The 15537-nt window shown below is 30.0% G+C and overlaps 1 protein-coding gene and 1 pseudogene across 1 annotated transcript; both read right to left on the bottom strand.

Moving 5' to 3' along the window:
* Positions 1-988: 988 nt before the first annotated feature.
* LOC105801268 (importin subunit alpha-like) lies at positions 989-4436 on the bottom strand (annotated as a pseudogene).
* Positions 4437-6716: 2280 nt separating this feature from the next.
* LOC105761097 (uncharacterized) lies at positions 6717-8330 on the bottom strand. The gene is made up of 5 exons (XM_012578788.2): positions 7965-8330; positions 7773-7860; positions 7605-7675; positions 7348-7404; positions 6717-7266 (listed from the first exon to the last, which is right to left on the bottom strand). Exons 1-5 carry the CDS (start codon positions 8073-8075, stop codon positions 7117-7119), a joined length of 477 nt encoding a protein of 158 aa, XP_012434242.1. The 5' UTR covers positions 8076-8330; the 3' UTR covers positions 6717-7116.
* Positions 8331-15537: the final 7207 nt, after the last annotated feature.

Below are 15537 nucleotides of genomic sequence, written 5' to 3'. Positions count from 1 at the left end.
AATCAAGAACTCTTTTTACCAACCTTTTGTGTTTAAATTTTTCATCTTTTTCTTTTATACACTTGTGAGCATTCATTGTATTTTATCAGCTCAAGTGTTTTTATTGTGTGAGTGCTTAATTAGCAAACATCTTAATCTTGTAATGATTGTTTCTTTGTATCTTAAGGGGGTTGTAAGGTTAAACATTGTCTCAAAGGTTGAATCAAATTAATGAATTTGGGAAAATCCTTAATGATGAAAAAGCTAAGGTAATAAAGTAGACAGTTGGGGTCGAATCACTTTAAATTCTTGTGTCCATTGTTTCAATTTTTCTTGTCTTGCTTCCACAAATTTTTAAAAGGTCGATTCACTCTTGATTATTTTCGTTGATTAATAGAGCTAACAATTTTTTCAATGGAAGTGAGTGAGCTCATTTATTATTAAGCTGAATATTTTCTTATTTGTTTAGGTGGAAGAAGTTATGTTTTCTAGGTAGGTTTTCGATTTTCTATGTTTTTATTTGTTGTTGATTGAATTGATTATTTCTCGTCTTTTTCTTAGAAATATCCAGCCGGTTCCATCAAAAAAAAATGTAAAGAATTCCACGCAGCAAACCATAATCAAATGTATCAATCTTTCAAGTTTAAGTAGCACAAGGCTCTTACTAGTTATGAACCATTGTTATCCTCAAGATCAGTACCGTCTTGATTAATAATATCTTCATATCTTCCTTACACTTCATCCAATTAACTTGTTGATGCATAGGTGACTGATTTTGCTCCGGAGGATCAAAGTTAGGATAGCACCTCCTCTGCCTAACAACAAGGTCATATCATGTTAGATATTTGTCAGATACAAATAATAGTCAGATGCGCATAACTGGATAACTCTCTACCATGCATGGTTCCATTAGAAGACAAGCATGGAAAAAAACAGCATCAATCATATACCTCTAGCTGCCCCTGAAGAAACATAGATCTCACACCCCCTGCACCTTGTTTGAGTGGTGTCACCAATATGTCTCGAGAACTTTCACAGCCTTTGTACGCATCTCAGTGTTGTCATGAGACGGTAAATTCTCAATCTTCTCTTGACCCTCTGCATTTCAACCATTTGTGCATAGAGATTCACTTCTCCAGTAATGTCCATATTTTCATCTGTTTCTCCTGCCTCAAGAATGTTTTCAAGCCCTTCGAAGCAAACTGTAACTATCCTTGGATCAGGGAAGCTGAGAAGATCACACAACGACTTGATGTAACCTTGACTTACAAGGAACCTGAAATATGTGACATGCCCAGATGAGGTAGTTTATCATTCATAATCTGCCAAGATATGATTCCCTTACTAGGTAATTGTTTTCATACTTGATCTGATCATGAGTCCCACCAGATGTAGCATTTCTCATGGCCCATATGCAGCTTCTTTCTTAATATCAAATTCAGCATTTTAAAGCAAATGAATGAAAGAAGCAATAATATTAGCTTCAGTGACAGTCTGTAAAATTCATACCATTACACATCTTTTCATTGTACAAGTCAATGTAAACACTAACATTAGGTTAGAAATTGATAAAATTACCAGGTGAAATATCAAGGCCCAAAAACGAACAACAAAAAAAGATGCAAGTCCAACTGCTACCTATACCTGCTCCTTATTTTCTGCTATGATATTTGAGATTGTCCAATAAGTTTTCTTCTTGATGCTATTTTCAAAAAAAAAAAAAATTGTTGAAGGTTTAAAGCCATGGCAATGCTTGATGATCTATGATACATTGTGTAGAAAAAAGATGATCTTTAACAATCTTCACTCCATTTTACAAATTAAGAGGGGCCCGTAAATGTGGTTTTGGGGTGAGAAAACTAGTTATTCATAGAAGCAAATAAGAAGATAAATGGCCAAAGAAAGCTCCATACTTTAGTAAGGTCATTTAGAAAAGGGAAAAAACAAGTGTCTAATACCTGGGATTGCATATCATCTCCTCTTAACAATATTTTCAACTATTCGAAGAGTAAGAATTATCAACGAAGTTGATGGGTGTCTATGAAAGTCAGAAATTTATTTTGGTCAGGAACGTTGGAGGTGCCTTACAATGCATAGTTTAATACATGATTCGACAAACAACCCACCATCTTAATCAGATGTCAAAGATAAATGAAAATGGTTTTGCATTGTAAAGCAATAGTGTTGAACATGAAAAAACCTTGCTAATTCATGTCAAACAAACAACAGTTCCCCAAAAAAAGATGAAGGGAAAGTGGGGCCAAACGTAATCAAAAGGGGGCTGGGGCTTGTCCCCCAGCAAAAACTTTTTAGTGTCCATGTAGCAATCCTGAGCATAGAAAGTCAGCATGCTCATTCAACTGGGCCAGCAAAGGAAGCAAACCACCATGGCCAAGGACAAGGTCACGACATTTAGGAGAACCACCAGCAACATTTCCCAATGCACGGACAGCCTGATCTTCAAAAAAAAAGAAAGAAGGAATACATAAGATTATAAAATATTCCATATCAGCTTTTGCTAAGTTAAACTTAATTTATGTGACATCCTAGCTCAAGAACATTATGACCTGGGGAACCAAGTAACTTGACGAATATTGGAACAGCCCCGTTCTCTATTACCATCTTCGTGTTTTCAGATGTCCTACAGGCAATATCTGTGACAGCGCAAGCTGCCTCGTACTAAATAAATGTTAAATTATTAAGAAATAATTTAAAAATAATTAATAAAAGGGTAAATTACACCAATAGTCCCTAAAATTTATTTAAAATTACATTTCAGTCACCTAACTTTCAAAAGTTACATAATAATCACTAACATTATCAAATTGTTACATTTTTGTCACTGAGCTATTAACTTCCATTAGAAAAATAATGTTGCATCTTAATTCAAAGGGTTAATAGCTAATTTGGTCCTTGAGCTATAGTTAAAAATCATTTTGATATTTTTAAAATTTTCTTAACAATAATTGTAAAAAAAAATCTTAGGCTCAAAATTATTACAAAATCTATAAAATAATTAAAATCGTAATTTTTAAAAATATATTAAAAATTTTAAATATGTATAAATATAAAAATCTTAAAATTAAAATTAAAAATTAAACTAACATTAATTGGAAATTTTATTATGTAAAAAATCTTGAAATTTTCAAACTAAATTCCATTTGTTTTCCACCGTTGATAAACACTTCCAAGCACATCAAGAACTTCATGTTGTTTTACCTAAAATTACTTTGCAAAATTTATTTTGTATTAAATTTTCAAAATCCAAAATTTATAATTTAAAAAATATAATCACTAAAAATAATGAAATTAAAAGTATAAAAACTAAATTAATAATTAATAACAAAACTTAATTATTCAATTGTTGGTGAATAAAATAGTGGAAGCTGTGGGTTGTGTCTAGGTCCACTCAAAACGCAGATTCATTCACTCCAACCCAATAAAACGTGGGTTCAAATTTAACACGCTATGTTGACTTTTGATATGCACTTTGCATTCATGCACCGCAACCAATACAAAAAATCTAGGCTATTCCTAATTTTCTTTTAAAATTTTGGAGAAAAAATATTAATTCAAAAATTTAAATTTAAAAAATTTTAAAAATATACATAACAATTTATACGTCTATTATATTATAAAATGGGTAATTAAGTTGTCGATTGAGTCATAACTTGATTGGCATGAATTTTGTTGCTAATATAGAATGACATAAGTTCAAATGCGCTTCAATTGATAAGTTAGAGAGGAGTTATGAGTAGTTTTGAACATTATCTCAAAAAGAACAAACATGATCAAAACAGAATAATTAAGTTTGATTTCACTTGATTCAATATCATAAAAAAATAAAACAAATTAAGATTCTTTTTCTTTTATCTCTAATAATAATTAATTATTTTTAAAAATAACTTTTCTAATTTTAATTTACTTTTATTTTACAATATAATTATTTTTAATAAGCACTATTATTTTTAAAAAAATACTATTTTATCACTTACAAATAGAGGTACTCATGAGTCAAATTGGGTCGAATCTAAGCATGATATTAACATATTTCATGCTTGCACAAGCCCGACCCAACCTGAAAATATTTGCTTAAAATTTTGTTCTAACCCACTCATATTTGTAAAAAACTAACTCAAGCCCATTTTAGGCTCATCCTTATTTTTTTAATTTTTTTTAAAAAAATATTTATATTATATTAGTTTAATATTTAATAATTTTATACATTTTTTATTTATTAAATTTTTTTATATAATCATCTTAACATTAATCTAATCTTTACATCAAAATAATATTATATATTTAGTATAGATTTATTTCTTTAATGTGTCTGAGCCCAACCCATATTTTTGGGCCTAATATTTTTTCCCAAACTCATTTTTCGGACCTAATATTTTTACTTTAACGCTCCCAATTTTCGGGCGGACCTTCGAATCTAGGCAAATAACCCGACCCATGAATAGGTCTACTTACAAAGTGGTTATATGAATTCTAGTACATATATAGTTACTAAATATTTTTTCAACAATATATAACTATTAAATATTAAATAAAAATAAGTATAATATAAAAATGAAAATTATATGGGTAGACTTAAATAAAATTGAGTTAATGATTTATTTGAGTTTTAATATGCAACGCCAAGTAGTTTCGCTTTCTCGTTCCGAGAAGTGCATTGTTGGAATTAGGTTGGAACGTCAAGTGACTCTAGATTCAAGAGTTTCGGCTATAGCTGATCATGAGGGAAAGATCATTTCTACCGAGATTGATAAGATTATTTTATCGAGCAATGGAAATACTCTAGGCATTCCATTAGTTATGTATCAACGTTCCAGCAAAAATACTTGAATGCATCAAATTACCCGGGTTCGGTGGGGTAAATTCATTAAAAAGGGAGTCGAATTTAAATTATTATGTACTGGTTTAAATATGCCAAAAGTCTTAATTCTTTTAAAATTTAAAATTTAATCCTTATACTTTAATTTTAAGACATTGAGCACCTATACTTTTTATTTAAAAATCTTGATACATTCATCCAATTTTACAATTATAGAAAAGATAATAAATTTTTCTAGTTCTCAACATTTACAGTTTATCCAATTAGGTCCTTACTCTTTAAATGTACATAAAATTATAAAAAATATTTTTATATTTTCAATAAAAATCCTAAAATATTTAAAATTATAAATATTTTCAAAAATAATCAAAAAATATATTTTTAAAAATTTCAGTAAATTATAAAATAAAAAAAAAAAAAATATTATTTACTTTTTGAATGGTAATAAGTTTTCTCCGAAGTTTGACTTGTTCCTTTAGTAGTTTTTTAACTTTTAATTCAAAATTATATTAAATCCCGTTAAAATTGATTGAATAAAGGTCAAATTCTTCTATTAGACCCAGTACTTTATGTAAGTTGTGGATTTAGTACATGTACTTTAATTTTGGTCATTTCAGTCCCTGTACTTTTAGAATTTAAAATTTTAGTCCTAATCAAATGATAACTATTAAATTCATTAAGTTATGTTTTTTTCTAAATCGTGATATGTAAAACATATTACCACATGTATAATGCTATATTTGTCTCATTATTTTCACATATTACTCACAGAAAACCAGTTAATAAATTTTAAAATTCAAAAATAGCTACTAAGAATGATCCAATTGGGTTAAGGCTAAAATTTTGAAATTCTAAAAGTACAAGTACTAAAATGACCAAATTAAAGTACATGTACTAAATCCATAAATTATGCAAAGTTTAGGGTCCAATAGCAAAATTAGCCTTAAATAAATCAACCTTTGAAGTGAACTCATTACCATTCGATATATTTTTAAATTTTTAAACTTCTTATTTGTTATAATTTTTAAAATATTTTGATGAATCTTCTAAAAATTAAATATTTTTATTGAAAACATAAAAACTTTTAATTATTATGTACTTTAAAAGATTATAGACTAAATTGACAAAAACTATGAATGTTGAGAGCTAAAAATTATTCTTAGTTCAGTTTAGTACCTAAATCAAATGGCATCATATGACCCAATAAATACTTGATACATGTACTCTAGAAAACATATGTACTTAATCGAAAAAAACTCAGGTACAAAATTGACGTTGAAGCTAAATCAAGCCAAATTAGGATAATAAGAAAAAACTTTAGGTGTCAAATTAAGAATTTTCAAGTATCAGATTGATTATTAAAATCAAACTCAAACACCAAATAATATATTAATTTTTGTATAATTAAAAATTAGGAGGACCAAAATTTTAAAATTAAAGAAAACAGAAATTTAACATTATAAAATTAAATTTTAATTTCAAAATAAATAAAGTTAATAAACCATGGAGGAACTTGACCCAAATTCAACCCTCACCTAACATCTCAAAATTTTCAATTGAAAATTGCAGTACACCCTAAATTCCTTTTCATAATGAAAGAAAAGATAGGGCTAGACATGACCAAATAGATTTGACAACCCTCTTTTTATCCCGTTTAGTTAAATAAATTATTTAAACAATAATAATAATTAATTAATCGGTCAAGAACAATCATGATACGAATTTTAGTCACGGCTTGTCATGACTCGCAAAAAGGACAACCGACTTTCATCATTTCTTTAATTTTTATCCATCGGATTTAGATAATTACCACTTTTTAACAAAAATAAAATAAAATATTAAAAGCCAAAATTGAATATATTCTTTGCATGTGCTTTCATTAAAAGGCAAAACGATAAGATACATTAAATTACTTGTTTTATTTTAAATATAAGAAAAACTAATAATAATAATAATAAATTACATATGAAACATTATCCAATATTATAAACAAATTGGTGCATGAAAAACAGGTGTCGGATGGTCCTTCAGCTTCCACGTCGACTTTTCAAGAACTCCATGCCATTTGTCAAACCCATTTTTCTAAAATCAAATTAAATTTAAAAAAAAAACATAAATTTATTATTTAACTATTACAAGCTGAAGAGAATCCACATGATTCCCAAATTGGGTTCCTAAAACTAAGCAACACTTGGTTTTTTTCCCCATAATTGTGAAAGAAATTAGCCCTAATTTTAGTTACTAATCATGGGATTAATCAAACACAAATTGAGTTTAGATGGTAAAGCTACCACGCATCATCAACACCGAGGGCTGTTCCTTCTAGCCGCATTGCCTTTTGATGCAGTGACGCGTGCTGTCTTTGTCACCGTTGGATCGGTGTTTATGTCGAAGCTGATGCCATCAACCATTTCTGCAAACATCCTTTGCAAATCCTCAAAACTATCACCCTACACAAAATATCAATGGTCAGTCGATTGGATCATAATTACATATATAACCTTCTAAAAGTAATTAATCCAAGGGCTCACCTCGTCTTTCACATTATTCATCATGGACATCATCTCTTGCATAAAATCACAGAAGTCCTGAATAGCAAATTTTCATAAAGTTCAGGGACTAAAATTGAAAACGGAACAGTAAAAAACGTTTTGAATAGGGAACTAATAAAGAAATGTTAAAATAATTGATATTCTAAAGCCAATCATTTCACGGAGCCCAAGGTAAGAGACCGACAGGTCCGACCCCGTTTTATTGAAAAAAAAAAAAGAGAGATATTTTTACGCACTTGGTCTTCTTCTTCCAAGGGATCGTAAAGGCCGGCGTCATACATTGATCGCTTGCTCTCGTCGGAGAGGACTGCGAAAATTTAACGGCCGATTACATTAATAGAAAGGCTTACATAATCCAAAGGCGATAAATGAGAGGGGCTTAGGTTGTGATTTGAAATTGTTACCGGAATAAGCTTCTTGGATTTGCTGAAACCGACGTTTGGCTTCTCCGGCTATCCCTGGGTTTCTGGCGTATCTGTCTGGATGCCATTTCTTCCAAAAACGAAAAAATTAAAAGAAGAGTTCAATTTGATTCCCATATTATAAATCAATGAAAGTAAAAAATAAAAGAAAAAGGAGGGGAAGAGTTCAATCACCATAGCGAGCTTCCGATAAGCAGTGCGGATATCAGAGAAAGAGGCATCCTTACGAATTCCAAGAACGGAGTAATAACAAGATCCGCCGTGGGATCCTCCTTCCCGATCCATCTCAGCCGTCCAAAATCCTCCCTCTCTCCCTGCCGCCACTCTTCAAGAACAAAAAGCTACAAAAATCTCATAGCTTTCTTCGACCTTTGAAACAAAGACCAATGGGTAAACGAAAATCAAATGTACATTAAAAAGAGAGAGTCTAAAACACTGGTCTTTCTTATGCTGTTGATTTTTTGGGGGGTGTTTGGAGAGAGAGAAAATATCTAGGGGGAAATTTGTGAAAGGAGAGGAGATATAGAGAAAAGAAACTTCGAGAGATTTTGGCTGAAATAAAAGTCATCCATGTTGAGCTAGATATTTTCTAAGCGAGTTTTTTAAATACCACTGGATTTCTGTTTGAATTACGAGCTTTGCCATGGGATGCCCGTTTTTTCTTGCGAATCTACTTGCCGCTTTCTGGTTTGGTTTTTCAGTTTTGGATCCAATCCTTCTAAATTATTAACCTCTAAAAGTTAAATATTTTCCATTATGTAAAACAAGTTATTTATTTTTACTGTCACTTTTTAATTAATGGAAATTAATTTCTAAATTTTTAAAATTATTAAAATGTTAAAAATATACCTTAATTGATATTTTTATAATTAAATCTTTTTCTCTTACATAATAATAGGTAAAATTAAATTTTTGTTCGATTATACATATTTAACAATATATCAATTTATTTTCATGATAATTATGTATACAAAATTAAAATTTATTTATTATATTACATTAGATAAAAGCTTATGTATAATTTTAATATTTTATTTAGTGCAAACATTTATTAAGTTATGTAAGACTTTACGTCTCTCAAAATTATAATGATTTAATCCATTGTTGTCTTTAATTTTTTTTTTGAAAATATATAAATAGTTATCAAATAGTACAATCCAGGCCGAAATGGACTAATGTTTAACTTTTGATGATCATTCAGATTGAGTATTAGTTCGATTGATATGGATATTATTATCAATACATGAGAACGTGAGTTCGAGCGTGTTGAAATGCATTATCCTTCTATTTATGGGTTGAGGAGGGGCTATGAACAATTTTAAACATTGTGTTAAAAGCAATAGATATGAAATTGTTAAAAAAAAATTGTGATGATCAATCACAATTATCCGGGAAGATTTCTTCCATTACGAAACAGTTTCTTAGGATTGGATTGACTGCTTGAAGTGCACGTCCATCTTATGGTAGAGAAACCTGTAATTGGTCGTCATCTTCAACCTCATAGCCCAAGGGTGTTGAAGATTGGTTGAAACTTGGTGGTGAAATGACATTTAGAGTGCATCTTACGATCCAATTGCCAAAAACTTAGTTATTTATTCCTTCTTTTGTGACTTGTCATCAGCCATGCCCAAGCTCCAAGATCAGCACTCTGCTACTCGAACAAAGGTGCTCTGTTTTCATGAATTACATTTACATGACATAACAAAAGAAGATGATGGTCTGTAAATTTAAGTTAATGTTGTTGGTTTTTGTCAATTGGGTCGTGTTTTATTTGTATTATTGTTGACGTGGAACACATAATTTTCCAATAAGCTAGAATAATGGTTTTTACCGATATAACGGTATTGTCAACGTGGAATACATTGTTTTTTTTAACAATATCTAGATTAATTGTTTAACGATATAAGAGTAAACAATCATATCTTAACTACAAAATCGATGATGTAGAACTCATCACCTTTTCTAAAATTATCCAAAATGAAGGTATTTAATGATATAACCTCATTATCGAAAAACACATTTTTAAATATTATAAAACAACGACGTTTAACCATATAACGACCGTACCTTATCTATAATATTTATTGATGTGAAATATATTGTATTTTAACAATTCAAAATAACAATCGATATAACGATCGTACTTTATGTATAAATATTTTTTCCTACATCTAATACTAGAGAAGGAATTAAGGTATTAGTTTCTTTTATATAATGTTTGTTTCTATTTATAATTTTTCTCAACCTTTAAGTCCGAAGAAAAAGTACTTAAACATACTTAAACTCACATCTTTTTAATTGTTTGTATGCTAACAATATCAACTGAACTAATGCTCAATCGACAAAGTATTAATTTTAAATATTATTATTTTTAAAATAATGATTGTATAGATATTAAGCATAAACTCATTTACTATTATTTTTAGTAACTTATGTTTGAAATGTTATGTTTTAGTTACTTACGTTATCGTGTTGTAACATTTTAGTCATTGGGCTGTTAATCGTAGATGTGACACGTTAAATCATCATTTCAAACAAAAATTTTAGGTTAATTTATACAATTGGTCTCCATATTTTTTTCATTTTCAGCCATTTAATTTTTTCCTTTTATGTTCTTTTAATTTTATTTTGTTTCTTTATTTTTCATTCTCTTCTGCTTCTCCCTCTACTTTCTTCCCTTCTCTATTTCTTTTAACGTAGTTTTTTTTATATTTTTCATTTGTTAGAACTAGCCTCTATACTTTTATTTTTTTGAACAATTTAATTTTTTTCGAGTGAGATGAACTTGTGGATTAGTTTTAACACAACAAAATAACCGGCGTTGATTGAGTCTTAGCTCGATAGACATGGGCCTTGTTGTCAATGCAGGAGAACGTGGGTTTGAGTACGCTGAAATACATTACCCTCCTATTTATGGATTAGGAATGCACTATGGATTTCCTTATATTTTTTGAGGAAATTAAGTATTGTTTCAATGTCCACTGTTTTACTAAACAAAAACAATACCGGTGTTGTTTCATCTACAGAATTTGAGATGTGTTTGGCTACAAATTTTGTGGCTCAAATTCTGTGATTTTCGTATGTTAACATTGGTTAAAGTATTTGGGAGGTCCCTGTATTATAGGTTCTGGATTAATTTAGTCCTTATATTGTTAAAAGGAATCAAATAAATTTAAATAAGTCCTTAACAGTTACCGTATAATAAATATCTTGAACTTTATTTTTTTTCAATTGCAATTTAATTTCAAATAAAATATTTTATTTATAGAAACCATAAAAAAATTTAAATATATTAACTCTGTTAAACAGTAAATATTTTTAAATAGTAAATATTATCTCTATTTCAATTTGGCATTTTTTAATTCTTTTTAATAATATAGAGACCAAATAATAAGAGACTAATTTGATTAGATCCCTATAATAAAAGGACATCTCAGATACATTCACCTTTTTCATTTCCGTCAATAGCCGGATCCATGGCCAGTTTTTTTTCCTTGAATTTCATTTTTAATTTGGTCCAATTTCTTTATGTAGATCATATTGGCTGCGTTTTTCTTTTATCACACTTTTGTTAAATCGTTAATGAAATGTTAACATGATTTTTTTTTATTGGCATAATAACAATTTTAACTTTTAACATTTACACATTTTCTTAATTTGGTCTCAATTCTTAAACTTATTTTAATTATATATATATATATATATATATATATGAAATTAAATATACTTTTTACACATTTCCTCATATGAATCATCTCATATTCTATCATCAACCAAACGGTTTGACATAGCACATAGCATGAATAATGAAGAAACACTACTGTTTAAAAATATGGAAAGGAGGAATAGGTGCGGCTAACTGCAATAATTGAGATTGTTTTCGTATTTGTGTAGTTGACAATTTATTGAACTTACATTATGAGCTATGTTGATTATGTGGATTATATCTAGCTTGTTTAGGAAGATCATGCCATTTACGGAAACATATTTGGAAGATTTGATCGAACCATATCACTCTTATTTAATCCCTTAAATCATGGATGTTAGATTGGATTGGAACATATTCTTAACTGCCAAGAGTCCGTGTTTACCTTATTTATTATTATTCTATAATATTCAGCTTGTCTTCATGTTGTTTTATAGGGATTGAGATAGATCTTCTTTATGTATAGCTTGTCTTCATGTTGTTTTATAATTTGTTGTGGTGAGGAACTTTATTTTACGGTTACATTTTGATAGTAAAATCTTTGTGTTGTAATTTTACTTGCTGAAATCAATGGGTCAATTTAATGGTGAGAATATTAGGCTTTAACGTGCAAAGGTGAGGAAATTGTTACGAGTGTGTAATAGATTTAGGACCACTTGTTATAAGTGTTGAAAATAGTGCATATTTATCATTTAACTAGGTCCCACAGACGTAGGGAAACTAAATTGTGTAAATAAACATTGTGTTCCCTGCTTTGCTTATGTTATTCATAGAGCTTAAAGGATTGTCAACTCCCTTAGCTACTCCTTCTAATCACATAGTTTTACCTTAGCAACTGCTTCCAATTTGCAATAACTACAACACTAAAATGTTCAAAAACTAACCAAAGATGTAGTACTTTGATTATCCTGGCACAATGAACTACAATTAACCAATTAAGCATTGCCAAAGGCCTCTAGGATACCCCGCCACATTATTGGTGCATGACAAGCGAGGTGTTAAACGACCAATCCTCTTCCCCCTCCTCATCTCAAAGCCCAATCTCTCGATTATCACCATAGATTTACAGAGCTCTACTGATAAAGTCATCCAATAAAAATGCTCAATAAATATGGCGACGCATTTATATTGTTACATCCCATATGATAAAACACAACTAGAAAGAAAAAACTAGAACCACCACAAAAAGGAAAGAGGGTAGATTGAAAGTATAACCACTAAAGCTTTTAAAGAAAACAGAGCGAGTTGAAGCTAAATGCTAAAACGAAAACTACCACATTTTTCAAAGAGAATAGAGTGAACTAGTATTTATCTATAAGTTGTCACTCAGTAGTGTCCAATAAATCTAAGTTGCCATAGAAACCATTCGTAAGTGGTTGAAAAGTAGTTTGAAAAGGAAAACGAAAGAAATTTGTTGGGAGAGACTTGGGAGAGTTGAGAGATCAGATGTTAATACAACCCGATTTTATTTTAGATGGTATAGAGAGGTGATTGTTATATATTACGTCTCATTTAAAAAATTAAATTAAAAATTATAACATATTAATATTAATTAGTGAGATTTAGATCGCAACCATTTATCAAAGACTATTTTTATATAAAATTTAAACATTTATTGCTAAAATCAAATTAACTTAGATTTTGGTTGGATTCAGTGGATTTTTCAATTTTGTTAAAAATTTACTTACTTATAAAATAAAAGAAAAAGACCATTATAATTTATAAAGAATTACAATATTTATCATTATACTAAAAGTGATCATGGGTTGGGCTGAATCGTAACAAAATTTCAGGCATGTTTGCTAGACTCGACTCGAAAAATGGGCTTAAAATTTTACTCAAGCCCAACTCAGTCCACCTGTATTAAATTTTTTATATAAAACAAATTTAAAAAATATAATACGTCAAATATACTAAAACATTAAAATAAATACTTCCAAACAAATTGAATAAATTAAAAAAAAGTCTTTATACTTTTTTTTTTGACAAAACAAGTCTTTATACTTAAATAACACTAAAATAGGTGCAACTTAACAAGCAAATGCCTCTAAAATAATAGCAAAATTAACAATAAAATAAGAGTTGTATAATATCCAAACAATAACAACAAAATAGTAGCAAAACAACAAAAAAATAACAGTAGTTTTTTTTTTTTGTAAATTCGGGCCGGACCAGGGTAAAAAGACCTTACTTGAGGCCTAATTTGTTTTCTAATGGACTTTTTTTTTTTCAAGTCCAATTTTCGAGCCTATATTTTTTTTCCAAACACTCCCACTTTTAAGGCAAGCCTTCGGACCAAGTTAAGTGGCCTAACATCTAATCCCGAACAAGTAAAAATAAAGTAAATCAGAAAAATATAGCATAACATCATAAACTAAATAAATGAAGATTTTGTAATATTAACTTTCTATATAGGCTTAACTTTTTTTGGGGTAAGTACGCTTAACCTTTTCTTCTAGATAATATAACTCATATCGTACAAACAAAACCTAGCTAGAAACAGTTGCTCTTATTGTTTTCTTCATATTTTAATTTATTTTCTAAGATATTAGCCATGTTCATAACTCTAGTACTTGATAGGATTAGGGTTGGTAATTGTAATGGCAAAGGCAGAGGTTTAGAATATCTTGATGATGATTTGGTTGAAGAAATACTAATGCAACACCCTGCGGAGCAGCTGTGGGGGTCTCGACGAGTATGCAAAAGAGATGGAATGCTCTGATCTCCTCTCCTCACGTTTTTCAGTCACATCTCCAACAATCTCCTTCCACTTCCTTTGTTTTCTATCAACTACTTATTTGGTCTAAACATCAAGTAAAAGAAATGGGTTTCTTTTTTCCTCTTGATGCTGATTCAGGTTCAAGTAAGCTTGTGATGAAACGGGTTTTTAATGAATCTTTCATTGAACGTCGGAAACATCAAATTCAGGGTCAGCCTGCTCTTTTGGTTCATTCTTGCAATGGGTTGGTTTTATTTGAATCCTGTACTGATTCACATGAATTCTACATTCGCAATCCTGTCACTGGAGAGTTAATAACCATGAAGAAATGGTACGGGAGATACAAATTTTGTGGATTCCTTTATCACTCGTCTACACAAGAGTAGAAACTGCTGCATTATCATAGGTCGAGTCGCACAACCTTATTATTTGAATATACCATCTTCACCTTAGGCTCTAAGGAATCCGAATGGGTCGGCCTTGGAGTCCTTCCTTATCGTGTCCCAAACGATTCATCACCAGTAATATTACACAATAACACTCTGGAAACAAATCATCCTGTGAGAATTCTATTATGTATGATGTTCCCCATGGACAGTGAAGAGTTTCGTACATTGCCTCATCCAAGTTACCCATGCCAAACAAGAGGAGGCGTTTATGGGTTCATGGAACGAACAAGATGAATTCAAAAGATGAAGCTGTTAGAGATGGAAGGTGGGCTAACATGTTGGTGTTTGTGGCGACAAACGGGTCATCTATGGGTTTTTGAGGTCTCCGACCGTGACAATCACATTGGCATTTGTCTCCTTGAAAGAACTTTTATCCTTCTCTCTTTATCTTAAATTCAAGTGGTATCCATTTATTTTAAAGATATAAATATTCATTAAGATCAAATATTGTGAAATGTGATTATCTTTTTATTTAAAGATTACAGGAGAGTTATCAATAATTTTATATCAAGATATTATATTATATTTTGTTCAACCATATCTTATTCATTAATATATATATCTATATATCGTAAAACCCACGTGCATGAGTGTATAAACATGAGGCTGTCAATCTGTGTAGCCTAGTATCACGTAAAATCCTAACTACAACAGCCGCTCTTTTTTTTTTCCTTTTAAAACATCAATCATGTTTTCACTTAATGGTGATGGCAGATGTTTTAAATATTCAATTATGTCTCAACTTCAGAAGACTAGGGTTGGTAATGGTAATCGCAGAGGTTTTAAATATCTTCATGATGATTTGGTTGTCGAAATACTAAGACGGCTCCCTGCAGACCAGTTGTGGTGGAGGTGTCGACAGGTATGCAAGAG

The sequence above is a fragment of the Gossypium raimondii genome, chromosome 11 (genome assembly GCF_025698545.1).
Source record: "Gossypium raimondii isolate GPD5lz chromosome 11, ASM2569854v1, whole genome shotgun sequence".
Taxonomy (NCBI): Eukaryota; Viridiplantae; Streptophyta; class Magnoliopsida; order Malvales; family Malvaceae; genus Gossypium; species Gossypium raimondii.
This window is presented reverse-complemented; position numbering and strand designations above follow the sequence as displayed.